This window comes from Bos indicus, chromosome 13, assembly GCF_029378745.1.
Source record: "Bos indicus isolate NIAB-ARS_2022 breed Sahiwal x Tharparkar chromosome 13, NIAB-ARS_B.indTharparkar_mat_pri_1.0, whole genome shotgun sequence".
Lineage (NCBI taxonomy): Eukaryota > Metazoa > Chordata > Mammalia > Artiodactyla > Bovidae > Bos > Bos indicus.
In genome coordinates this window covers 1,590,971-1,617,922 of record NC_091772.1, presented here as the reverse complement: position 1 = coordinate 1,617,922, position 26,952 = coordinate 1,590,971, and the positions used below count along the sequence as shown (strand labels likewise).

At 40.1% G+C, this 26,952-nt stretch overlaps 1 protein-coding gene across 2 annotated transcripts in view; it reads right to left on the bottom strand.

Annotated features, from left to right (window-relative positions):
* Window positions 1–26,952, bottom strand: part of PLCB1 (phospholipase C beta 1) — an 856,639-nt gene that overhangs the window by 66,489 nt on the left and 763,198 nt on the right. Inside the window, exon 32 of one of the 2 annotated variants that reach the window (XM_070801935.1) lies at window positions 23,323–23,449. The exons of the other annotated variant lie outside the window; for it this stretch is intronic. Within the exon in view, the coding sequence (XP_070658036.1) occupies window positions 23,354–23,449 (96 nt within the window). The 3' untranslated portion in view covers window positions 23,323–23,353. The remainder of the gene's footprint in view (window positions 1–23,322; window positions 23,450–26,952) is intronic. 2 annotated transcript variants of the gene reach the window in all.

Below are 26,952 nucleotides of genomic sequence, written 5' to 3'. Positions count from 1 at the left end.
CCTAAGGAGTGAAAGGTCACTAGCAGACAACTGTGATAACCCATGGCATGGTCAGTAGTGTCCTACAGTAGTTAGAAAGCACAAATTCCTCAAAGAATTTCTGAACTATCTCACAGAGATTGTAGAGGGTAACTGCACCCTTTATACCCTCTTGCTTTGAGCATGTTCTCTGTTGGAAACGGTGTAAATAAAAAAAATATGAATGGAATCAGAGCATTCCATAAAAACAAAGATATAGTTGGGGCAAGTGTCCCTACATCAACCAGTGAACCAGTTATGTTAAAAAATGGCCTGTTCAAAACTGGACACAGATATGTCTAATCAAATGGTAATATTTTAGCATGATATAAAACTGGGTAGAGCGCATTGACTAGGAAGCTAATGTAGCATTGTATCAGGGATATTGCAGCATCTTCTTTGTTCTCCCCGGGTCATTTCTCATCTTTCTTGCAACAGACCAAAAGTAGAAGCATGATTTCACTAATCAGTCTTGGAATTAAAAAGGGTTTTCTCAGCTGGGTTTTTCAATGATATTTATGAGGAAACATTTAGAGAGATGTAGGACCATTATTTCAGAAACTGATGCAGTGACTCATGTTTTGTTGCCTCTTATTTTTTGCTGTCTGGTGGAAGCTCTGGCATTTGGTGCTATGATGGCCTTTCTATCCTAAAGCTTTCATTATCTCTGATATTCTCATCCTCTAATCTTCATGATGTCTTGAGGTGTCACTATGGAAATACCCCCAAATACCCTTAAACAGAAATACCCAGAATCTTGTCCTTAGTTCTTCAGTATCTTGGCCTCTAAATTACTCTGTTTTTGATTTTACACTGACCTCCACAAGCCCTTGCACCTAACAGCTGGAGCCCTGTCCATCCCCAGCATGAGGTTCCTGGTACTACCTTTCTGTTCAACCTACATCCTGGCATCTAGTATAATGCCTAACACATTAAAGATGACAAATACTTGTTGAATGAAGGAAGGAAGGAACTGGGCTCTTTGAAATTTAATGTTTCCCAAATTAAAAAAAAAAATTATCCAGAGACAGACAAAATTATATGTAGAATCTAAAAACATGGTACAAATGACCTTATTTACAAGACAGAAATAGAGTCACATATGTAGAGAAAAAACTAACAGTTACCAAAAGAGGGAAGAAGGGGCCGGGTTAAATTGGGAGATGGGTATTCATATATACACATTGCTATATATAAAACAGATATCTATAAGAACCTACTGTATAGCACAGGAAACTCTACTCAATACTCCATAATGACCTATATGGGAAAAGAATCTAAGAAAGAGTGGATATATGTATAACTTAGCTGTACTGCAGAAACTAACACAATATTGTAAGTCAATATACTCCAATAAAAATAAAAAGTGCTAAGTTTTTTGCCCAAAATATTTAACAAAAATATTTATTAATGCCATTATTTTTTTTTAAGTATTTACTTATCTGGCTGTGCTGTGTCTTAGTTGTGACCCTTGGGAATCTTTAGTTGGAGCATGTGGGATCCAGTTCCCTGACCAGGGATCAAATCCAGGTCCCCTGCATTGGGAGCATGGGGTCTTAGCCACTGGATCACCAGGGAAGTCCCCATTATTTTTAATTGACAATCTACATGCCAACCTTAGTGAAAGTGAAAGTTGATCAGTGGAGTCCGACTCTTTGCAACCCCAGGGACTATAGCCTGCCAGGCTCCTCTGTCCATGGCATTCTCCAAGCAAGAATACTGGAGTGGGTTGCCATGCCCTTCTCTGGGGATCTTCCCGACCCAAATCTCCCGCACTGAAGGCAGACTCTTTACCTTTTGAGGTACTCGGGAATCTGCCAAGTACTTAGGGCAAGACTAAAAGAGATGTGGCCCCTGTGCAGAAGTAAGGCCGCTAGCAAACACGTAACCACATGAACATGATAGGGGACAGTGCTGCAAATAAAAGGAAACAGACAGAGGCAATAAGAGTCTATTACGTAGTCTGAGAAGTTCTCTGTATGGAGTTGCTATTTGAACTGAGGACTGAAGAAAAAGGAGCAGCCACAGGGAAATCTGGAGGTGTGGTGGCTGGCAGCAGAAGGCAGAGAGGACTGGCCCAGGACTGTGCTGGGCTGAGCGGCGAAGCACGAGGGAAGGGGCAGACTGCAGAGGGAGTGAGGCAGCGGAGAAGCCCGCGGAGAAGGAGGACTTCATTTAATACTTTCCGACACGCCCACAGGGCGGTTAGCAAAGGAGCGACTTGATTTGAGTGAGTTTATTTTCCCTTTCTACATGTAATCATGGCAAATCATTTCAATCCTAGGAAAAATACTAAAGATGGCAGCATATGAAAAATCCCACCTGTTAAATTGAATTTAGTGTGTCAAAACATCATGATTACTCTTTCTTTCTATTTAAAACCTATGTTTCTTAAATATTAAATAAATATAAAAGTGGGTAAAATACTCATAAGATATCAAGAACAGTTTATTACTAATTAATACCCACTGCTGAGGCTGCTGCTGCTAAGTCGCTTCAGTCTTGTCCGACTCTGTGCGACCCCAGAGACGGCAGCCCACCAGGCTCCCCCGTCCCTGGGATTCTCCAGGCAAGAACACTGGAGTGGGTTGCCATTTCCTTCTCCAATGCATGAAAGTGAAAAGTGAAAGTGAAGTCGCTCAGTCGTGTCCGACTCCTAGCGACCCCATGGACTGCAGCGTACCAGGCTCCTCCGCCCATGGGATTTTCCAGGCAAGAGTACTGGAGTGGGTTGCCATTGCCTTCTGACCAGTTTATAAAACATTGGGCTTCAAGTTCTTATTGTGCCTCTCCACAATCTCATCTCTCTGACGACTCAGAAGGAAAAGCAGTCTAGGGTTTTGTTGTTTGTTTGCTTATCATTCCCACACTTAAAAAGTACTTTACCAAGTTTGCATTCCTAAGCAACATACTAATCTGCTTTGCAGGTTTTTAAACTCATAAAAGTGGAAGCATGTTCTCTGGCCACTTGCTTTCCACTAAATACTGTGGTCCAGGTTGCTGTCTGTGGCTCTAAGTCAAATTTATTTGGTGGTGGTGGTTCAGTTGCTTAGTTGTGTCCAACTGTTGCTACCCCATGGACTGTATCCCCCCAGGCTCCTCTGTCCATGGGATTTCCCAGGCAAGAATATTGGAATGAGCTGCCATTTCCTTCTCCAGGGGAACTTCCTGACCCAGGGATTGAACCTGTGTCTCTTGCACTGCAGGTGGTCTGCTGCATTGCCAGCAGATTCTTTACTAACTGAGCCATCAGGGGAGCCCTTCATATTTAGTTTGTTGCCATGTAATATTCTTGTGTACATACTATTAAAATTTCTTCATTCTACTCTTGAAGCATAGTTATTTCCAATGTTTTGTTGGTATAAAGGGTATTGTTATGAATTCTTGCCCAGTTCTCCAGATGCATGTAAGTGGGAACTTCTCTAGGGAGTTTCTACCTTGGTGAGGAATTTCCGGTCCTGGGAATGTATTATCTTCAGCTTTCCTAGATTGTGTCAAGTTGTTGCCCAGTGTGTTTGGACCAGTTTACATTGCTAGGGATAGCAATCTAGAACTGTCCTAGGCGTACCATTTTCTTGCAAATCACCTGACATCAGCAGACATAAAACTTTTGCCAATCTGACAGTATACAGTAATATAACCTTAGGGCTTCAATGTGCATTTCCTTAACTACCAAAGAGGGCTTCCTTGGTGGCTCAGATGGTAAAGAATCTACCTGCAATGTGGGAGACCTGGGTGTGATCCTGGGTTGGGAGGATCCCCTAGAGGAGGGCGTGGCAACCCACTCTAGTGTTCTTGCCTGGAGAATCCCATGGACAGAGGAGCCTGGTAGGCTACAGTCCATGGGGTCACAGAGAGTCAGACACGGCTGAGAGACTCAGCACAGCACAGTTACCAGTGAAGTTCAGCCTACTTATGTTACTGACCATTTGTGCTTCTCAACAGAAGCATGGAAGTTCTTGCACATTTTCCAGTTGTTTGTCTTTTTCATTTTTTAATAGAAATTAAGTTTATATTTTTATTTTTAAATTTTGAAGTATTATATAATTGTCGTAATTTTTTCAATAGTAATTATATTTTAATTTTATAATTTATTTATTTTTGAAGTATAATTGACATACTTTTTCTTAACCTATAGAAATCTTATATATCTTATGGACATTAATTTTTGATGTTATATGTGTTGCTGTTACATTTTTCCACTTTCTTTAAAGAGTTTTATATATATATATATATGTATACATATACATAATTTTACTTATTTATTTTCGGCTTTGTTGGGTCTTGGTTGCTGTGTGGGCTTTTCTCTCACTGCAGACAGTGGGGGCTACTCCCTAGCTGCGGTGTGTGGGCTCCTCACTGCAGTCTTCTCTTGTGGAGCGTGGACTCTAGGGCTTCAGGAGCTGTGGTGCTGGGCTCAGTATCTGCAGTTCCTGGGTTGGAGCACAGGCTCAATAGTTGTGGTGCACAGGCTTGGTTTTGCTCCATGGCGTGTGAGATCATCACAGACCAGGGATAGCGCCCATGTCTCCTATAATGGCAGGTGGATTTTTCACCACCAAGTCACCAGGGAAGCCCTCCAGAGTATTTTGATGAACAAAACAGCTTTTAATTTAGGCCAAATCATCAATATTTCCTTTTATGTCTTGTTCTTTTCTCTTGATATTGTTAGAAAAAGCTTTCCCTTTCCCCAGTTCACAAACATACTCTCCGTTACCTTCTAAAGATTCATAGTTTTATATTTCATATTTAAGTCTTAAATGCTTTTGGACTTGATTTTTGAGTATGATGTGAGGTAAGGATCCAATTTTTTTTTTTTTTTTGGCATATCAATAACCAATAGCCCTGACAGCATTTCTCAAAAACCCTTAGTTTCTTAGATAAAATTTTGAGTGCCAATTTTATCATAAGTCAAATTTTCACATCTCAGTACATTTGTTTATAGAGCACCTATTGTGTCAATGTTCAACTTGCCAAATTCCACCAATATCTTAACTACTATATTTTCATGATGACTGTGTATGATAAGTCTTTACACTCATACTTTGTTCCTTTTAGGAGACTCAGCAACTTATGGGCTTTTGCTTCTCCATGTAAATTTTGGAATCAGTTTGTCCAATTCTACAAATGTTGAGGGGACTTTTTTTTTGGCATTGCCTTTAATCTATAGATCAATTTGGAAGAACCCATTTTTTTATGCTATTGACTCTTCTAATTCATTAGCATATTATAATAGGTCTTCTTTGATGTTTTTCAATAGAGTGTTATATATTTTTCCATGATCTCTAATACATGTTGCTAAAGTTACTGGGTACTGTATATCTGCTACAGTATTAGAAATTTTAAAATTATGCTAGCTGCCTATTGCTTACTTACAGATATGCAATTGGTTTTTGTATATTAATTTTATACTCAGTAAATTTGCTAAACTCTTATTGATTAAAATAGTTTATATGGAAATCCTTTTTAATAGAGAGTCATAGCAATTGCAAATTATATTTTTCTTCACATAATGTCTAATTGCTATACCACTTTTTTTTCTTTTTCTTTGATAGAAGGGAATAATAAGGGAATAACAGTGGGCATCTTTATCTAAGAGGACTATTTTAAGTATGAAATTTCCCTTGGATTTGAGTTTTGTCTTGTTGTACATGCACATAAAAACATTATTAAAGTTTTCAATTTGTGTTGTTTTATCTGAATTTTGTATACTTTAATGATATTTTTGGAGGGGTTTGGAGGGTTTGGATATATTTGGAGGGGTCTGCTTGAAATATTGATTGCTAAAAGAAATATGAATATTTTCTACTAGAGAGGTAGATTCAATATTGCCAATATTTTTGCTTTATCCATTATAAGACTGCACATTATTTTGTGCACAGAAGTTTAAAATTGTTATAGTCTGTTAGAGAACTGAAAATTTTACCATGACATAACAGCCCTCTTTCTTTTTACCTTAAAATTCATTTTATTTGATACAAACATAGCCCATGCAGGTTTCTTTAGATTAGCATTTTCCTGGTATATTTTTTCTTTTCCTTTCCTAGTCCTCATTCTTCAGCTATGTTCTTATTAAACAAAGTAACTAACTAAAAATAACAACAACAGTAACATAACAAAAAAGCTGAGCTGAAAATCTTTTATGTTTATAAATGGAAAAATTTAGCAGACATACTTATTTAATTCCTCTAACTAGGATATAGATTTATGATTTCCTTCAGTGAAGGTCCTTTTATGGCACTCAGCCCTTCCTGCCACACTCTCACCTAAACATCTACAGTCATCTTGAGTTGATTGAAGGTGTGTTTATTGCTTTCACTCTAAGTGATACTTTCCCTAGATATAAATTGCTAGATTAGCAAATATTTTCCTTCAGCACATTGATGATATCATCCCACTGTTTTATTTTTCTTCCATTGTTACTGCCAAGAAATCAATTATCTAATTTTTATTTCTCTTTAGTTGTTTTAAAGATATTTCCTTTAAGATTTTAAACTTTTTCCTTTCCCTTCTGAAATATCAATGTGATGTATTTAGATATAGAGATGTTTAAAATGCTTCTTGATTAGGATTTCTGAATCTATGAGTTTGGGTCTTTCATCAATTCTGTCCACAACATATTTTGAATATTTTACTATCCTCATTTTTGCTCACCTCTTTTTCTCACTCTATCTTTCATGCTTCTTAATCTCTGTATTTTATTTTCTCTTTGACATTCTTCTATATTCCTGAGTCATATTATAGACCTCTTTTTAAATTTACTACTTTTCTCTCTATTGCTGGAACGATTCATTACATTTTAAATGTAATTATCTATTCAATTATAGAAATTCAGTTTGTTTTCAAACATACATCATTGTTTTCAGTTGACTGATCTTCACTCGTATTGTCAGTCTTAAACATACTTCTTTAACATCCTGTTCTCATAATACCAAAATACTAAGTTTTTGTAGGGCTCGTTCTACAGTCTTCTCTTTCTGCTGTGGTTCTCACTCATGGACTTTCTCTATATTCACTGTAATTGCTTTGATGAGTTGATATTTCTTGGAACTTTAATAGCTTAAAGCCTGCTTTGAAAACAGCCTCTTTTATAGACAAACTGATTAGTTATGCCAGGAGACCAGAGGATTTCCAAGATGAGACAGATTTACACTAAATTCTGAATTTGTCAGGTGGTGTGAATTGAATTCAGGCTTCAAGTTCACATGAGGGAGAGCTTTTAATCACAAATTCTCAGGAAGGATTTTTTTCTACCTCTGTTTAAAACCCAAGTTGTGCGAGTAACAATTTTCTTGCAGTTCTCTGAGATGACGGCTTCTTTATTCATGCCTTCCCTGAGATTATGTGGCTTCTTGCAGTCCCAGGTTTATGTGGTGAGTCTATTACTAGACTTCCCACTTTCGCTTCATTTCCTGTTTTCCCATTCCTCATGCATCATGAAAAATCTAAGCTCAGTAACTGGCAGATAACTTCAAGGTGAAAGACAGCTTTACTGCTCTGTCTACCTCTCTGGGTACTTGCTTTCACTAGGAGCATGTTCTTTGAGCATTCCTTGATTTCTTTTCCATTCACTGACTTATTTAAACATATTTTAAAAGTAATACAGAATCTTTGTTTTCATTGGAAACTCAGGACTCTCCAACTTGCTTTGGGACGTTTTTACATTTTAGATCCTATCAACAGCAGATGTAGGTTTTTATATGGCAGAGGAAAACAGGTGGCTTCAGGATTGCTTCAGAATCACTGTAATTCTACTAAAAACTAATCAAGTTTGAAGGGCTTATTATCAGAAATGCAGTGATATCCAGAAACCATAATTGCTCCTTTTAGTCTAAACCGGCTTTTTTAAAGCTAGAAAATGAGACAAAGAGAGCACTACAAAGAAGTGGACCCAGATGGACACTTACAGAAAAGCTTACAATTTCAAACAGTCTCCTATTTTGAACTAACTTTTACCAGTAATGGAGTCTTTTACATTAAAATTCAGAATATTTTTGATCACCTACATAATATATAGAGATAGATTATTTTAAGAAACGCATGCAAATACATAATATAGAAAGCGTATAGCATCCTGCCCACCCTCTCCAATCTCTCGCACTTCTTGCTGTCTATGTGATTTTCTAAAATTTTCTACCTTAGGATCACCAGAGTTAGCAATAGCTCTGTTATCCCACCTTTGAATGATTATAAATTCAACTTGTCCACAGTCCATCAACACATTTTTCCATGAATAATGAGAACAGCAGAGCATGACACCAGAGTCTGAACACAAGATGTTGTCAGGTTGGTAGAAAAATCCTCTATTAAGTCAGGGCAGATAAATCAATCAGGGAAAATGCTGTTCCTGGACACTGCAAGCAAGCCTTCAAGGTTATGTAATCAATTTTTCAATTAATATGCTTCTCTGTCCTTTTAATTGTGTATAAATTAATAGCAGCTGAGAATGAATAAAGAAAAGAACACAGAAGGAAGAAGAATGGAACAAACAACAAAATAGAGCAGAAATCACATTTATCTGATGTCTGCGCAACAGAGAACGGAAACGTGATCTGAAATCAAAGGGAGCTGGATTTTTCAAGTAGTGGGCCTTATACCTGGGTATAATCAGGGTAGATACAGCTGTGTAGCAGGACACAGCAAGATGCACTCATTTTAGAACATGTTTGCTGATGTCATAGTAGAAGTATGTGTATAATAACATTTACACATGTTTTTAAAAAGTCAATGGATTAACCAATTTAAGAGATAGGTAATATACATGGTACAAAACCCAAAGTGAGTAAGAGGTTTTTTACGGGCACTCATACCCTCATTGTATTATAATACAATTTCACTGATAATAGGTTACTAAGTTTCAACACAGGCTTCTTTAGATTAAAGGTATGTAGGAGAAGGCAATGGCACCCCACTCCAGGACTCTTGCCTGGAAAATCTCATGGACGGAGGAGCCTGGTGGGCTGCAGTCCATGGGGTCACTGAGTCGGACATGACTGAGTGACTTCACTTTCTTTTTCACTTTCCTGCATTGGAGAGGGAAATGGCAACCCACTCCAGTACTCTTGCCTGGAGAATCCCAGGGGCAGGGGAGCCTGGTGGGTGCTGTCTATGGGGTTGCACAGAGTCGGACATGAGTGAAGCGACTTAGCATGCATGCATAGCATGTACCCAAACAATGAGTAAGTCTGCTTCTGCTTACATATATTAATACATGCAATATACGTAGAGAAAATATTTTAAATATATACAACATATTTAAGTAAATAAATATATATAAGTATGCATCATGGATGGATGGACAAATAGACAAACGGACTGCTTTCAAATCCACTGCCCTCCAGTTTCAAGAGACAAAAAAATATTAAAAAGAAAACCCATTTTCTATTTTACTCCTTGACATGTGAGTACTATAATTCCTAGATTAGAGATCTCTATGATAAAATAGTTCTCAATAAACAATTCCTAGGTTTTTCAACTAAATTAGCTCTAATCCTTAGAGAGAATGTCCCTGAAAGCCAGAATCCTGGTAATGCAATGATAGAAGGGCGTTGAGGACCATCCCAAGTGTCTTTATTCTTCATCTTGGGCTCTTACAAAATCTCACATAATAGTTTTTACCCATGTTAGTTTGCCAATAGTATTTAAATACTCAGGAATTGTAAGTATGTAAATGATCATAATAAAACTCTGGCCAACACACTTTGTATATTTAGGTACAAAGCTTTAAAGAAAAGAAGTGATTATTTGTGAAAGTTGCAGCTGAGCCACAGTTCTGGGGATTGTGTCAGCATGGAGAGGAGACTGGCAGGCCAGACAAAAGCTTTGCTGGCTTCGCGCCCTTGCTGGGAGGTACCTTCACCTATGGACGCATCTACAGGATTAACCCGTTGAAATAACAGCAGAGAAGTGGCTGTCAAGAGCCAGTCTTATTAATCTATTAGGAATATCTAATATTAGAGCTGCTCTCAACAGAAGGGTATTCTGAGCTCTTACATATGAAATGGGCATTAAAAATAAATTTCTGCAGAATTAAATTCAGCAGAATTGAGCATAATTTTCAGCCCCCAAACAGTAAACATTTCTTCTTCTAAAAATAAGCATTTAAAAGGTTTTGACTAAAAATCTTGCTGAAGCATTTGAGCAGAGTTCAATTTGGTAGAGAAGTTGATGGGCGAGAACAGGGAAAGGTTCGCGCCACCCAGGCAAGGATGCCTTTTGTTCCTGTGCGACCTAACCTTCATGAAACTGTCTGTCATTCACCTCACTACAAACATCTCTGTGTCACAGCAAATGCTGGGTCAGGAGAGGACATGGTGTCCAGGAAACCTGCAAACAGGTTAGAAAACTCCCAGGTGACCCATTCCTTTTCAAATGCCTCTGAGCAGCTGGCCCTGCACAGTGCAGTGCCTGAGCTCCCTGCCTGTGAAGTGGCTGTCATTTAAGTCACAGTGGCGGCACTTCCCCAAACCACTCTCCCTGGAGGTATCGGAGCTGTTTTCAAATGACGGTGAGAGGAACTGTGCTGCTGCTGCTGCTAAGTCGCTTCGGTCGTGTCCGACTCTGTGCGACCCCAGAGACGGCAGCCCACCAGGCTCTGCCGTCCCTGGGATTCTCCAGGCAAGAACACTGGAGTGGGTTGCCATTTCCTTCTCCAATGCATGAAAGTGAAAAGTGAAAGTGAAGTCGCTCAGTCGTGTCCGACTCCTAGCAACCCCATGGACTGCAGCCTACCAGGCTCCTCTGTCCATGGGTTTTCCAGGCAAGAGTACTGGAGTGGGGTGCCATTGCCTTCTCCGGGAACTGTGCTAGCCTTTCTATTAAAGGAAATGTCAGTTTCCTTAGAGTTGCTTCAAAATTCCAGTTTCCTATACGGTTAGTCGTAGGTTTCTTGCATGTATCACTCTCTTTAGCTAAAGTGCAGTCTTTCAAGATGTTCTTCCTATTTTCAATTCTCCAAGATGGTGGCTAAATCTCTATAGATCATGGGTCTTCAAAGTGGGGGAAGAGTTGGTGGTGGCTGAGACCCACTAGGCTTCCCTTACATCCCACAGGTCTCTGCTGTGAAGGGGCTGCTCTAGGTTTTTCCATGGACTAATGGCTACTGCCCATTTGCGATGATTGATTGGTGGCTGCTGCTTTAGTCCATGGTCTGGACCAACTGACCTGGGGGAACCGCTTTGTCTTGTTCTTAAGCTTCTACTGGCCACTCCCACCACCACCATTTCCCATCACTGGGGCATTCAGAAACACCCCAGTCCTTCCAAGGCACACATGATATGGGAGCCAGGAGCTTTGCCCAGAATCTTCCAGATGCTGGCCCGGAGAGAAGAAATCAGAGAGGTACATACACATCTCACCTCCTGCTCTATCCTCACTGTCCTTTCCTTCCCCACAATTCCTAGGGTTAGAAAAGGCAGGCCCTCCTCTCCCTGTGTCATATCCTGAGTCCTGGGGTGGGTGGTTAGTAAGGCTCTAGCCCTTCAGGCCTGGAGTTAAAAGAAACTAAAGGAATTTGGAGAAATTCCTTTCTCTCTTGAAATCTCTCTTTTCCAAGATTTCTGGCCTGTTAATTAGGGTCTTCTTCCTTGCTGGCATCTGGTCCTATCATTTTACAGCAAATAGATGGGGAAACAATGGAAAGTGAGAGACTTTACTTTTGGGGGCTCCAAAATCACTGCAGATGGTGACTGCAGCCATGAAATTAAAAGATGCTTGCTCATTGGAAGAAAAGCTATGACCAATCTAGACAGCATATTAAAAAGCGGAGACATTACTTTGCTGACAGAGGTCCATCTAGTCAAAGCTCTGGTTTTCTAGTAGTCATGTACGGATGTGAGAGTTGAACTATAAAGAAAGCTGAGTGCAGAAGAATTGCTACTTTTGAACTGTGGTGTTGGAGAATATTCTTGAGAGTCCCCTGGACTGCAAGGAGATAAAACCAGTTCATCCTAAAGGAGATCAGTCCTGAATATTCATTGGAAGGACTGATGTTGAAGCTGAAACTCCAATACTTCAGCCACCTCATGTGAAGAACTGACTCAATAGAAAAGATCCTGATGCTAGGAAAGATTGAAGGTGGGAGGAGAAGGGGACGACAGAGGATGAGATGATTGGATGGCATCACCAACTTGATGGACATGAGTTTGAGTAAACTCCCAGAGTTGGTGATGGACAGAGAAGCCTGGCATGCTGCGGTTCATGGGGTCTCAAAGAGTCAGACACGACTAAGTGACTGAACAGAACTGAACTGAATTGATGCTGCACTCTCATTAATATATCCTTTTTATGCTGACTATTGATTCATCAGATGAAAACATAACCCTGCCAACCACTTCCTTGGCAGTCATTTATTTAGTAATCTCATGATAAACTAGCCTGGATCCTAGGTTACATGTGCTCACTCATCTGTTCTCAAGTGTGTCTTCCCTTGACTCCTGACATCCCTCGTTACTATTCCAGATTTCTAGGTTCCTTCAAGTATGGGCTTTGAGAAGAGGGTTAGACAAGCTGTCTACTGTTCCTTGCCTCCAGCTCATCCCACTCTTGTTTCACTTTGCTCCCACCTTTCCTGTGACCCCTCATTCAAATCCAGGGCACCAATAACCTTCTGGTCACTAAACTCAAGTGACGCCTGGTCACTGAAGTAGCATCTACTCAGTTCCAGAAACACTATGGGTGACTCCCTTCCTAGGGAGGCCTTTTATTTCTCTTGCTTTCCTTCCCAACTCACAGGGTGTAGCTTTTCTGTCCCTTTCAGGCCTTTTCTCCTCTACCAAACTTCTTAAAATGAAGAGTTGTCTGGAAACAAAGTCCTAGGATACTTTCTCTTTTCCCTCTCTATGCCAAGGATCTTATCCATCCTATTCTTCAGTTCAACCTAGATTCACAATTCTCAAACATTTGCACATGTAGGTTATCTGGAGAAAGGGTAAAAACTTCAAGTCACTTAATCTTTTCTGCTTGAATGCCTTCTTCTCTCATCACCCTCATGATAGCCTCATACGATATGCTGATGATAAAATAAATTGTAAATGAACAGGGTTGTAGTCAGAAAACAAGCTGTTCTGGGGTGTCAATTTGGAGTGAAAGACATGGGTAGGCAATGAGTACTGTCCCTCTGTGACTCGGACAAACCACTTTTACCTCCTGGGCTACAGAGTTTAGAGGCCACAGGTGTGACTTATTTTTAGTTTTAATAAAAGATTGAATGAGAATTGTGCCAAGTGACATTTCATTTTCAAAGTCTGAGCTACTTCTAACTGGCTTGGAAGAAAAGGGTAACATTGGAGTGAAATGTTTACTACAAAAAATAAAATTTCATCTGAAAGCTGTTATTTACCCCAGTAGTTTTCTATTTTATTTCATTTATTGTTACTTAAAACTGTTAGTAGAGACAAAAATGGCCTCTTTAAAATGAACAAGGCCAGTGTTGGCTTAGTTTTCACTATGGGGTAGTATTAGCAGTGGGGGGGATATTATGTTATAGCTGAGGCAGTTTTCCAGTGGGAGACATTGCTAAATGGGTTAGAAAAATGTTGTCAATGCTTGGATTAGTTTTGAGGGGACTTTTCTGTCACTCTCCAATTTTTTTACATGTGCAGAGCCTGAGAGTTCACAGGCCAGAAAGCAGCATTGACTCTGGTGGAGGAAACATATAAAAACAGGTTTTAAAAGGTAATATATAAATATATATAAAGAAGGCTGAGTGCTTTCAAACTGAGTGCTTCAGAGTCCTTTAGAGAGCAAGGAGACCAAACCAGTCAATTCTAAAGGAAATCAACCCTGAATATTCATCAGAAGGACTGATGCTGAAGCTGAAGCTCCAATATTTTGGCTACCTGATGCGAAGAGCTGACTCATTAGAAAAGACCCTGATGCTGAGAAAGACTGAAGGCAGGAGGAGAAGGGGACGACAGAGGATGAGATGGTTGGATGGCATTACCGAGTCAATGGATATGAGTTTGAGCAAACTCTGGGAGATGGTGAAGGACAGGGAAACCTAGTGTGCCTCAGTTGAGTTGCAAAGGGTTGGACACGACTGAGCAACTGAACACCAACAACAATATCAATATTACATTTTAGTAGAAAGTTTAACTTACAAAAGATGAGTAAGAATGTTTGCAAAAGGAACTCTGCATGATTCTGACAAAAACTTATGCCATAAACAGTTAAGATTTGTGTCAGTGGTATGCTGGTCAATATTAATAGGCCGTTCTCCTGGGGGGAAAATAGCCTGCTTTGTAGCATTTGTTGATTTCGTGTAAATATACCCCCTGTAGCCTATTTCAAGTTTCTAACATGATGCTCCTGAACTGAGAGTTAGGAAGAGGTGTGTGGTAGGAATCCTTTGCGGTGCCGCTACAGCCACCATAGATGTCACTTACCTCCAGGGCACAGACGACAATGAAATGTCTTACCTAATTAGCAATGGTGACTTTGGGATATTTATTTCTTTTGTTTTTTTCTCCTTTTCCTTTTTTTCTCTTTTTTATAAATTGAAGTACAACAGTGTGTTAGTTTACAATATTATGTTAGGTGTACAGCAAAGTGATTTATATATATGTATATTCTTTTTCAGAATCTTTCCCCTTATAGATCCCTTTGTTTTTAGTATGATTTGTTTAACTGTAAATTTATATAATTTACTTTTTCCCTGGTGGCTCAGAGGGTAAAGCGTCTGCCTGCAATGTGGGAAACCCAGGTTTGATCCCTGGGTCGGGAAGATCCCTTGGAGAAGGAATATGGCAACCCACTCCAGTATTCTTGCCTGGAGAACCCCACGGATGGAGGAGCCTGGTAGGCTACAGTCCATGGGGTCGCAAAGAGTCAGACACGACTAAGCGATTTCACTTTCACTTTCTTTTCACTTTTTAATAGTGTTTGTGTTTAACAACCAGCTCACAGAATCCCTGGAAAAATTTTAAATAAGTTCCTGTGAGCTAGTATAACCAACTCTAGCTCACCTCTAGTTTTTCCTCAGAAAAAAAGGAAAATCAATATTAATATTTGCTTAAGCAATATTGCTTAAGCAGTCCATTCTAAAGGAGATCAGTTCTGAGTGTTCATTGTGAGCACTGATGTTGAAGCTGAAACTCCAATACTTCGGCCACCTGATGCAAAGAGCTGACTCATTTGAAAAGACCCTGATGCTGGGAAAGATTGAGGGCAGGAGGAGAAGGGGACGACAGATGGTTGGATGGCATCACCGACTCAATGGACATGGGTTTGGGTGGACTCCAAGAGTTGATGATGGACAGGGACGCCTGGTGTCCTGCGGTTCATGGGGTTGCAGAGTTGGACATGACTGAGAGACTGAACTGAACTGAAGCAATATTTAATTGCATTCAAGTTATGAGAGGTGGAACTTTGCTTTAGATTTTTTTTTTTAACTTGCTAATTTTCCAGAACCTTATATTATAGGTTAATAGACCAATAAAATACAGGAATTAAAATCATGGGTTGCTAGATCAGTAGGTGATAGTTTTCTGCATACATATATTAACTGAGTGTGAGGTATGTATCTCCTCTCAGGGGAAAAAAAAAAACAGAAAAAAGATATTTGTTTTTTGAATGATGTGTTTTATGAACTGAACTGTGTCCTCTCAAAATTCATATATTGAGGCCTCCAACATACTGACTGTATTTAGAAATGGAGCCATTGAGGAAGTGAAGTGAAGTGAAGTGAAATTGCTCAGTTGAGTCCAAGTCTTTGCGACCCAATGGACTGTAGCCCACCAGGCTCCTCGGTCCATGGAATTTTCAGGCAAGAATACTGGAGTGGGTTGCCATTTCCTGCGCCAGGGGATCTTCTGACCCGGGAATTGAACCCTGGTCCAATGGCACTCCGCTCCAGTACTCTTGCCTGGAAAATCCCATGGACGGAGGGGCCTGGTGGGCTGCAGTCCATGGGGTCGCTAAGAGTCGGGCACGACCGAGCGACTTCACTTTCACTTTTCACTTTCATGCATTGGAGAAGGAAATGGCAACCCACTCCAGTGTTCTTGCCTGGAGAATCCCAGGGACGGGGGAGCCTGGTGGGCTGCCTTCTCTGGGGTTGCACGGAGTTGGACACGACTGAAGTGACTTAGCAGCAGCAGCTCCTGCGTTGCAGGCAGACGCTTTACCGTCTGAACCACAGGGGTAGCCATGAAGGTTAAATGAAGTCATAAGGATAGGGCCCTAACTTAACAGAGCTGGTGTTCTTATAAAAAGAGCAAGATGTACAGAGTTTCTCTCTCTCTCGAGTGCAGGTCAAAGGCTGGGTAAGGACACAGCAAGAAGCCACCGCCTACAAGGAGACGAGAGGCCAAGAGGCCTCACAGAAGCCATCCCTACTGGTACTTTGATTTTGGACTTCAGACTGCAGAATGGTAAGAAAATAATTTTCTCTTGTTTAGGCCACCCTGTTGGAAATATTTTGTGATGGCAGCTTAAGCTAATACAACATTAAATTATGAAATTATGTGCAACTCCACAGCAGTTGCACGATCCTTGCACCGCAGACTTTTTCATGATGTCATGAGGAGTTCCTTCCCATCTGCTCCTCTGCTGGATAAACTCAGGCTTCATCCTGTAGGTCAGGGATTACCAGCTCTGGGAAACTTTCCTAGGTTTCCCCAGGAAGAGTCAGCTCTTCCTCTGCTATAAACAGCTCTATTATAAAGATGATAATAAGAGTTTGGTTCCAACACAAATCCTTTGTAGAAAGGCAGATTATACATTAGAAATCCAGATTCAGCATGTTACCTTTCTGGGCTGTCCATATGTTAGCTACTAGCAGCATGGAGCTGTTTATGATTAAATTTAAATAAAATTAAACATTCAATTCCTCAGTTACACTAATCACATTTTAAACATTAATTAACACCTGCGGCTACTGCACTGAACTCTGAGACATGGAACATTTCCATCACTGCAGACAGTTCTATTGGACAGGGTTGCACTAGACTGTAAGCAATTTGTGGTGGGGCCAATGGGGGTGTGTGTGGTAAGGCTGCAATCTTATTACATCATTTTATTTTCCCAGCACGTAGCCCAGTGCCTTCTATGCAGTAGCATTCAATAAATAATTGAATTAAAATAAAAAAATTGATGCTATTTACATAGTTGTAGCTCCTTAAGCATTCATGGTTCCTAGAGACCAGAGAAATGAACACACATATAAACATTTATTTTTATTACTGACAAGTAAATGAAAACTAAGCAATTTCATTTTCCCTGGGATGAGAACACCCATATGCAGCATTAAGATATAATTATAGAATTTCTCTCTCAGGTGTTCATACAGCAATCTATAGCTGTTAACTCAGAAGCCCAGTATTGATTCTAATTTCTTTTTTCTAGGTCATCTATGCTCCATTGTTCTATAACTGACCCTATGGACTCATTAAATCTTTCAGCACGATATTTATGCAAACCTATTTAATGAGTCCTCCAACACCTTGAATTCTCTGGATCTCATACCTATTATTTTAGTGGCAAACTTCTGAGTTTAATTAACTGTATTCTTCATGGACTAAAGGAGACCATAAAAAGTCACGCAGTTGGTACACAACTTTCAGACAATCTCTTTGATGCCACACTTAAAGATCCTCAAAAAGACATGGAATAATCCTTGGGAATCTCTTTGGGTATTTAGATATTCTACCTCTCAGAAACTTTTCTCTCTTGCTTAGGTCTTTCATAATTTAGACCAAAGCAGTTCCTCTCACTCTAACTCCAGAGCAAAAGGAAAACAGGGCCCCCCGTCCTATGCTCTGGAGAAACCCCTTTCTGTGTTTTAACTCAGACATAAACATTAGACTGACCAAAAAGTTCATTTGTGAACTTTCTGGACAACCCAAACAATCTGAAAGGAGATACTGCTCTTCCAAGATGTTGCTTTGGATTTCCTAGTAATCTCAGGGTAAATACTAGGACTGAGTAGAAATATTATTTGAATGAAAAACTGAAAGCTGTAAAAATAATTATTTAACAAATACAAATAGACCACAGAGCAGAGCTGTGTGTGGACCCCAACTCCTTTCTCATAATGCAGGATGTGACTTTCCAAATGGGAGAAGTAGGTAAGTTAACAAGGATGCTCTTCTAGAGTTGGGCAAAGAGGAGGGTTTAAGAGGACAGAGTGTGAAGAGATGAGAAGAAAGGTATTCTCAAGGGAAGCAAGCCCCCTCAGTCTCTGGTTGGTCTCAGCATCAACACATACAAGCTGGGTGTCTGTGAGTGGAGACGCGGGGAGGAGGAGGAAAGACAAGATTGGGAGGAAGTAAGGACGTCTGACCTCAACCCCAGTGCTTTAAGGAGTGGGGGGGAGGGCGTTCACCAAGCATGGATCCTTTGAACGTACTCATGCAGGCCCCACCATGTCTGATTCCCTCCCACAATCCCCGCCTACCATTCCCACTGGATGCATCAGACACAGAAAACAGCTACCCATACCTCAAGCACAGGTTTCCTGGAGATGAGGCCTGTTTTCACCAGGCTGGAAGTTTTCTAACATTTAATCTTGGGAGAGGTTCTTCTCCAAGACATTTGTTAATAACAAGTGATTTTGAGAAACTTAATGTCCTGCCAATTCCTCTTGCTGTTATGACCAATTTGGGGACTAAACCCCTGGCAACATTTGGTGGTGATTTGTAGAGGCTGGGGTGTGCCACCAGCAAACAAGCTTTGTTCCATGTGACTGGTGTCTGGCCCTTCTAAACACCCAGAGACCTGCTTCCTGCAGCAGAGAGGCTGGGAGTCTCTCCATTTTACAGATGAGTATACTGAGGCACAGATGGTGTGCCCTTATTGCTTGCCTGTCCATGAGATGTTAGAAAGTGATATCACACCCTGACATCTAGATCACAAAATCATAGTTTCTGATATTCACTGGGGAGGCTGAAAGACTCAAAACATGGAGTCTCCAAGGCTTGACACTTCTTGTATGACTTTAATAAAGTAATTAAGCTTTCCAAACTTTACTCAACTGTATAATGGCAAGAATAAGATGACACATGTGATACACTTTGAAGGTGTCGGCAACATAGTTAAGTGCTCAGTAAATGCTGGTTGTTCTTGTTTTTATTATTTAAGTGTCAGGAAAAAATGTTAATGTGCTTCTATGGCCTTGAATTGCTCTTTTTTTTTTTTTTAAGAGTGTGTAAGAACTGTGGTTTTTGTGTTCCCTATTAAAATAGGCATAAAGCAGACACTTAATGCAAATTGATGGTTTTCCAAAGCTTTATCAGTGTCGTTTTCAGAAATTAATTTTGTTTACTTATTTTTGTTTTTATTATTATTATTTAAATAGATCATTTTATAACTCTACCTAAAGGTTAACGCATACATACAATGAGAAAACATCCTTTTTTGTTTTTAATCTTGCCCTATTTAGTGATTTATATTTATTAAAAAATAGTTAACAGAGTTAAAAAAATGATTAACCTGATCAGCTTCACCTATTAGTCTTTAGTTAATAACAAGAAATATATTTTTTATCCCTGAAGGTTTGCATTCACGAATGAAAAGATGTGAAATTTCAAGTGTTTATATGATGAATATTCTTGGGATCAATTTCATAGCAAAAAAAACTCATTCCTTTCCAGCAAATGTGTGATAGTTTTAGGTACTATTACTTTTCATTATTCATTTTGTTTTTAACTTTATCAATGGAGATACATTTAAGGTGAAGAAGGGACATTTAGGGAAATATTAAACTTGGTCCTGAGAGACTTAGGTAGGTTGAGAAGTCCAAGGAAAAAGGGGTCTGGGGCTCTTAAGGAAGAGAAAAGGACAAACTTTTTTTCTACACTCACTCACCTTAGTCACATAGACATTTTTTTTTTCTTTAAGCCAAGAGCTAATGATTACACAACAAAACAACTCATCTTGCTCGAGGGTATGTTTTTCCTTAAACTCTGTACCAATGTATTCTGCTTGAGGACATGTTTCTCCTTAAGAAAGTGAAGTTGCTCAGTAGTGTCCTACTCTTCACGACCCCATGGACTGTAGCCTACCAGGCTCCTCCGTCCATGGGATTTTCCAGGCAAGAGTATTGGAGTGGGTTGCCATTTCCCTCTCCAGGGGATCTTCCCAACCCAGGGATCGAAGCCGGGTCTCCCGCATTGTAGGCAGACGCTTTTACCATCTGAGCCACCAGGGAAGTCCTTCTTAAGAACCTTCTGACTAATCTTGTCATCTTAAAATGTAAATTGTAGGAGTAGATCTAGTAAGACCTTTACGAACTTGAGACATTCTTTTGATTTATTGTTAATAACTAATAGAAAAAGTATAGAACTCCCTTGCTAAGACTAGTGACAGGGTACTCTCTGTCCCCCTCTGACATCTGTGTTGGAAGCTTCCTCTATCCTCTTTCACTAATAAAACTTCTGCCACACAAAAGCTCTGAGAGGTCAAGCCCGGTCCCTGATCCTGAAGTTAAATCTTCTTTGGAGACCATGAATCTGATATCCTTCACCGTAAGCTATCAGTACAAAATATACTTTCCATATACTGCTGTAAAAGAAGAAAATTTTGTTCTTTTGCAAATAGAAAAAGTGTAATTGTTTTAAATTTTAGCAATGAGATCTATTTTTCCATGGAAAGTGTGAAATTGGCTTATTTTTATGTTGCCTTTTTATATGTGGGTAGCTAAAGGGGTCAAACTAACTATGTGATTAGATAATTTTTTAATGTCCAGGTATTGTGGGAATCTCTCTCTCTTTTGAAAATAATTATTGTTGCTAAGCAGGAAGCTCACTCACATTCTGAAGGGAGATCAAATTGCGAACCAGCCATTACAAGTCTGATGGAGCACAGTGACAAAAATGTAACCTTTAAGTCTCTATTGCATTTGTTTTGAAAGACAAAACCCAAGTCATTTGTCTGTGATTCACTGTCATTCTGAGAGAATTCAATACTCTACCTGGGGTATTAAATGTTTCACAATAACTCAAAAATACCAGGACCAGCAAGTGCAACAAAAAAGCAATCCAATGCTTATAATAAATGACTTTAAAGGCAGCCTAAATTTGATAACCCAATGAGGAAGACATCTTCAAGGTCTCCCTGACACCTTCCTGGGGAAATCTACTCACCCCTCCTACACCCCATCTTCCAATGTGAGCTTTATTACAAGGTCACTACAGGGACAAGATCATCACTGCTGGGAGGACATGGACAGAATTCATAGCCACCCTGTGGTTTGACTCTCAAATAACATTCTCTGCCCCTCTAGTGTCACAGTCAATCAGTTCAGTTGCTCAGTCATGTCTGACTCTTTGCAACCCCATGGACCGCAGCACGCCAGGCTTCCCTGTCCATCACCAACTCCCAGAGTTTACTCAAACTCATGTCCATTGAGTCGATGATGCCATCCAATCATCTCATCCCCCGTCATCCCCTTTTCCTCCTGCCTTCAATCTTTCCCAGCATCAGGATCTTTTCAAATGAGTCAGCTCTTTACATCAGGTGGCTGAAATATTGGAGTTTCAGCTTCAGCATCAGTCCTTCAAATGAATATTCAGGACTGATTTCCTTTAGGATGAACTGGTTGGATCTCCTTACAGTCAAGGGACTCTCAAGAATCTTCTCTAACACCACAGTTCAAAAGCATCAATTCTTCGGCACTCAGCTTTCTTTATAGTCCAACTCTCACACCCATACATGACTACTGGAAAAACCATAACTTTGACTAGATAAACCTTTGTTGGCAAAGTAATGTCTCTGATTTTTAATATGCTGTCTAGGTTGGTCATAGCTTTTTTTCCAAGGAGCAAGCGTCTTTTAATTTCATGGCTGCAGTCATCATCTGCAGTGATTTTGGAGCCCAAAAAAATAAAGTCTGCCACTGTTTCTCCATCTATTTGTCATTGAAGTGATCGGACCGAATACTATAATCTTTGTTTTCTGAAAGTTTAACTTTAAGCCAACTTTTTTACTATCTTCTTTCACTTGCATCAAGAGGCTCTTTAGTTCTTCTTCACTTTCTGCTATAAGGGTGGTTTCATCTGCATATCTGAGGTTATTGATATTTACAGTCACAGTCAATAGTACAAAATAAAAAGATATCAAAGGGTCAGACTCTTGATTCGGCCAAAAAATTAAAACACAATAAAACATCATGAAGGCAGCTTAAAGCTTTTCCTTCCAGGTGCTTCAGCCAGAAGCATTAGATCCCTGCTATTCAAATGTGGTCCCTGGAGATGCAGCAGCCAGGATACCAATGGGAGTGAGTCAGAAATACAGATCTCAGATCCCATCCAGACCTCCTGAATCAGAATCTGCATTTTTTTTAAGGACCTCCAGGTAATTCATGATGCTCTGAGCTACAGCATCACTGTATGTGGCAACTGATGTAGAGGATGACAAAAAACTTATACCTCTTTCTCAATAAAATAGCTGTTTCTCACTAATTCCTCAACATGTTTCTAAACTGCACTGCTTCACAGATCAACAAGTACTTGAAGACAAAACCATTAAAAATCTCACTACAAAAAAAAATAATAATAAATAAATAAAAAAAATAAAAATCTCACTACAGATCTATTTTCAATGCGTCAGAATAGAAGTTTGCTTTCTCTGTAATCATAACAAAGCCTCTTTTATCCCTGAAATGCACACCGATTGCAATGGCATAGTTCATTTTCTTATTAGCAAATAGATATCATTATGTATTTCCTCTAGCAAGTTAAAAACCTCTTTAATTTTCAAGCTTCAGTTTGTTCCAACTAGAAGTCCCTGGCCCAAGCTCCCTATTGGTGAGATAGTTACAAGAGTTCTTGGTTCTAAAGAATCAGTAAATCCTGAGATATCCCCTTGAGTCAAAGTACCATGCAGGAATACAACGACTTTTACTGGAGTTTTAAAAGGAGAGGTGTGATGAATTGAGTGGAGTGAATCAAGAAGATTTCCTGAGAGTTAATTTAACCCCATTGGATTTTAAGGTCATAAGACTGGAAACCAGTGCTTTGAGAAGGAGGAATTTAAAACATGTTTCAAAAGTGGAAATAATAGTGTGAGTGTAGGAAAGATCAAGGACAAAGGGGAAGCCAGTATTGCAAAGAGAAAAACAAAAAGATGACAGAAGACAGCAATATGGAAGAAGGGAATTTACAACAGAAGAAGAGAGAACAGTGAGGAAGCAGTAAACACCCAAGGAAGACAGGCGAAGATTAGAGACACATCACCCACCCGACCACGCAGGAAAATGGTGAGAGTGTAGAGCGCGGAGCAGAGGTGCAGGGCCACGCACAGTGCCTGTAACCCGGACGGCCACACGCCATCCTTCTCTTAAAAGTGCCCCCTCCCATCGTGTCCTACCTGGCCGGAAGGACACCGGTCTCACTGGTCATCACTTGAGAGCTTGAGGGTTGGGGGGAGTAAAGTTGGGGGAAACAGAGGGATCCTCATGGCAAGTTTCCGACAAGAATGAGGAGGAACCGTCCCCCTGTGTGGAAAAAAAGCGAGGCTGTCATTTTTGCGACACTGAAACTGATTTCCGAGTCATCTGCTGTTTCAAATTCTCTGTCTGGGAGCTCTGTTAGAGTGCCTTCTAGAATGGAGATTTAAAACCTCCAGTGCCTTTATGCTTCAACACTTCTGTCACAGATGCAATGGAATTGGCAATGGAATTTTCTTTGGTTCTTCCCTCCCTTTGTAGGGATTAGATATTCACAACTCCTGCTTTTGAGAAATTCTCCATGAAAGTGCACTACTGTTAAGAAACCTAAGAAAAGACTGCACTGAGTCACAGACAGTAGTTGAACAATACAGTCCAGTGAGTCTTTGCTTAACAGCTATACTTTTAGGGACTATACTTTCCTCTGGAAAAGACAGAACTATTTTTTAACATACGAAATTAGTTTCGTTATCTGTCAGCATAAGCAATTGAAAATTAAATTGAATTTAAAAATTATGCATTGAGCACCAGCTGTGAATCAGGCATTGTTCCTAGATGCCTAGAACTCAAGAGCATCAGTGAGTCAAAGCCCTGCCATCATGGAGCTTACTTTCTAATGGAGAGAAACCCATACTGAGTAATACACTAAGAAAGAAGTCGGTGAACTAAAGAGAGGTAATAAATGCTATAAAAACCAGAAAGTGCAGCAGAATAAAGGAGTGAGGTGATGCCAGGGATGGGAGGATGGACAAGGAGTGTAAACTTAAAGTGGTCACGGAAGGCCTCTTTGAAAAGACAGATTTGAGCCAAGACTTGAAAGGCAGGAGACAGTTGCCCAAGCAGACATGTGAGAAATGAATATTCTTGGCAGAAAGAATCTGTGCAGTAGTCCAAGGTGGAATTGGCCTGGCTTGTTGGGGCCCAGAGAGGAGCCCAGGATGGCCTGAGCAGAGAGGAAGGTCAGTGAGGACAGGCAGGGCTGCAGCTAAGTGGGGTCAGATCACGTCACACCTTGTCGACTCTGACTCTGAGATATAAAGGGAGCCGTGCAAGGATCTTGAAGAGTGGTCTGGTTTATGTTCCCAGAGGGTGACTCTGGCTGCTGTGCTGGGAACTGTCTGTGACTGGGCACACATGGAAGCAGGAAGACCCCTTAGGAGGTTATTAAGAAATCCTGGTGAAAGATGGCAGTGACTTTGCACTGCATGATTGATCTACAGTTGATAGCTTAATGATTATAAACATGTCCTAACTGCTTTTATAATATTTTTCAAGACCTAGGGTTATTTTCATTCCATCAAAAACAGAGACTCCATAAAAATTTAAGACTTGAAACAGCGTATTATGTATTTCCCCAACCTAGTGAAATCCTTTTCAACCAAAGCTAGAAGACAACATATTTATTTTTTAGTCACCAAATATATTAGTGCTATGGCTACTATCTTAGATATGATTTTTCCATGTATTAGCATAATTAGCTAGATCAAAATCTGTTTTGATGCCCAAATGATTAGGCACACTAAGCTTCCCCCTAAGTGCATCAAGTTGTATATGTGTGTGAGAAATGGCCATAAAGAGTACATAGTGGAAAACCCACCCAAACTATCAGAAACATGATAAACTGTTTAACTATTCTAGAGTCAGAAAAAGTTAAAACCAATTCTATTGATAAAACTCTTTGAAATATAAAATATTATTCATCTTGGTTTCAATTACAAAATCAAAGATTTGTCAAATTCAAAGATTATTCTCAGCAAATGAGTATAATAAATGCAGGACCTGTGTCAACTGCTTTTTGTTGACAGGAAATGTATAAGCAGGACTCTAAGTGGTAGGTAGATTTGTTACATTAATTTGGCCTTAATATGTGGAAACTAGAGTGACTCTTGTTCTGAGAAATTGCTTTCCTATCTGAACGGAAACTTTCTTCAGCATGTGCCTTTTTGCACTAGCCTTTTCTCTAGTTTCCACATATCACTTCATCAAAAATTTCAAAGCACTAACACATTTCCTTTTGGAACTTCTATAAGTAAATATTTGTCTTGGGTTGAGTTTGGCCATTCTCACCCTGAAAATGTTGAAGGTCATAGAAAGATCAGATATTGGTGTCCTGAGATCTATTAAATTTTACATTTAATAGTCTGTTTGATTATTTTTACTATGCTAGTTATATCAGAGCAGGGCTTTAAAAACAAACTGGAGCATGACAGAGGATGAGATGGCTGGATAGCATCACTGACTCGATGGACGTGAGTCTGAGTGAACTCTGGGAGTTGGTGATGGACAGGGAGGCCTGGTGTGCTGCAATTCATGGGGTCGCAAGATTCGGACACGACTGAGCAACTAAACTGAACTGAACTGAACTGGAGCTAAATTAGGAACAAAACATCTAATGACTGTTGGCAAAATTCATATTAATCATGCACAGTGATAGGCACACAGTGTTGAAAGAAAAGTAAATCCAAAAGGTTCTGTGGGCCATCCATAGTTTTGGACTTCTGGTTTATGGCAGGTGGGTAGATGAAAGTCAGTGGGGTTGAAGTCCATCTCAGTGGACTTCTTTATTGATAGCATCTTTATTGACGGTAAACTCAGTGCCTGTTGGGAAGACTCAACTCCACCAATATAAATGTTATCTGTTATAGCAGGTGTTGAGTGTTGTCTTTGGATCCACTTTCCTCCATCCATTACACCCATCACCACACTCCCACACATTTTCTCATCCTTAGAAAAGGAAAATAAGGACAAAGGAAAGGAAAAGAAAGTTAATAGGGTGGAGGAAAAGGGGAGTAATCAATGGTGCCCAGGAGAATCTCAGTTCCAAATCTGTTTAAATCTCAAACTCAGTTGTCTTGTAGGGGCCAACAGATAACAGAGATGCATGCAGCAGCCTGGGGAATGCCCTGCAGGTCTGAGGAGCAGCTTCCTTTCAGTTCTAGAAATGTGTTTCCATGTTGGATCCCTGTAATTATATAATCTAATCTTTAAAGAAAGAAAATTGAATAAGAAAAGTGCTGATTTAAAAATAATTGTGAGATGGTTTCATCCTGGCTTCAACCTGGCTAGGCTGGACATATGCCAGAGTTTCCTTTCTGTATGTTCCCAGTTAGAGTGGGTTGGAGGGCTGATTAGAAAGGCAGCAGCCACATAACAACACACATGCCTTGTTGCTGATCTGTTGACTTGTCCTGGGGTGAAGCAGCAACTGGGCCTGTAATCACTTTCCCTCCTGCTTGGGTCTTGCTTTAGTTGTTCTGACTCCTAGGCCAGCTAGGCGTGTGTGTGCATGTGTGTATTCAACCCTGTGACAGAATTTCAGCTTCTTCAGGTTATCCTGATGGCCAAGCCCCACTGTGGTCTTCTCTTCCAGACTTCCTGCCAGCCAGGGTCCAACATTAGACTGAGAGACAGCCTTGTGGAGACTGCACAGCCAGCCCCCACAATGACATGAGCCAATCCCCTGTAACACATACACATAACCTCCTCCTGGCTCTGCTTCTCTAGTTGAACCCCAACTGATACAGATGCTCACATAATGTCCAAACTGACAC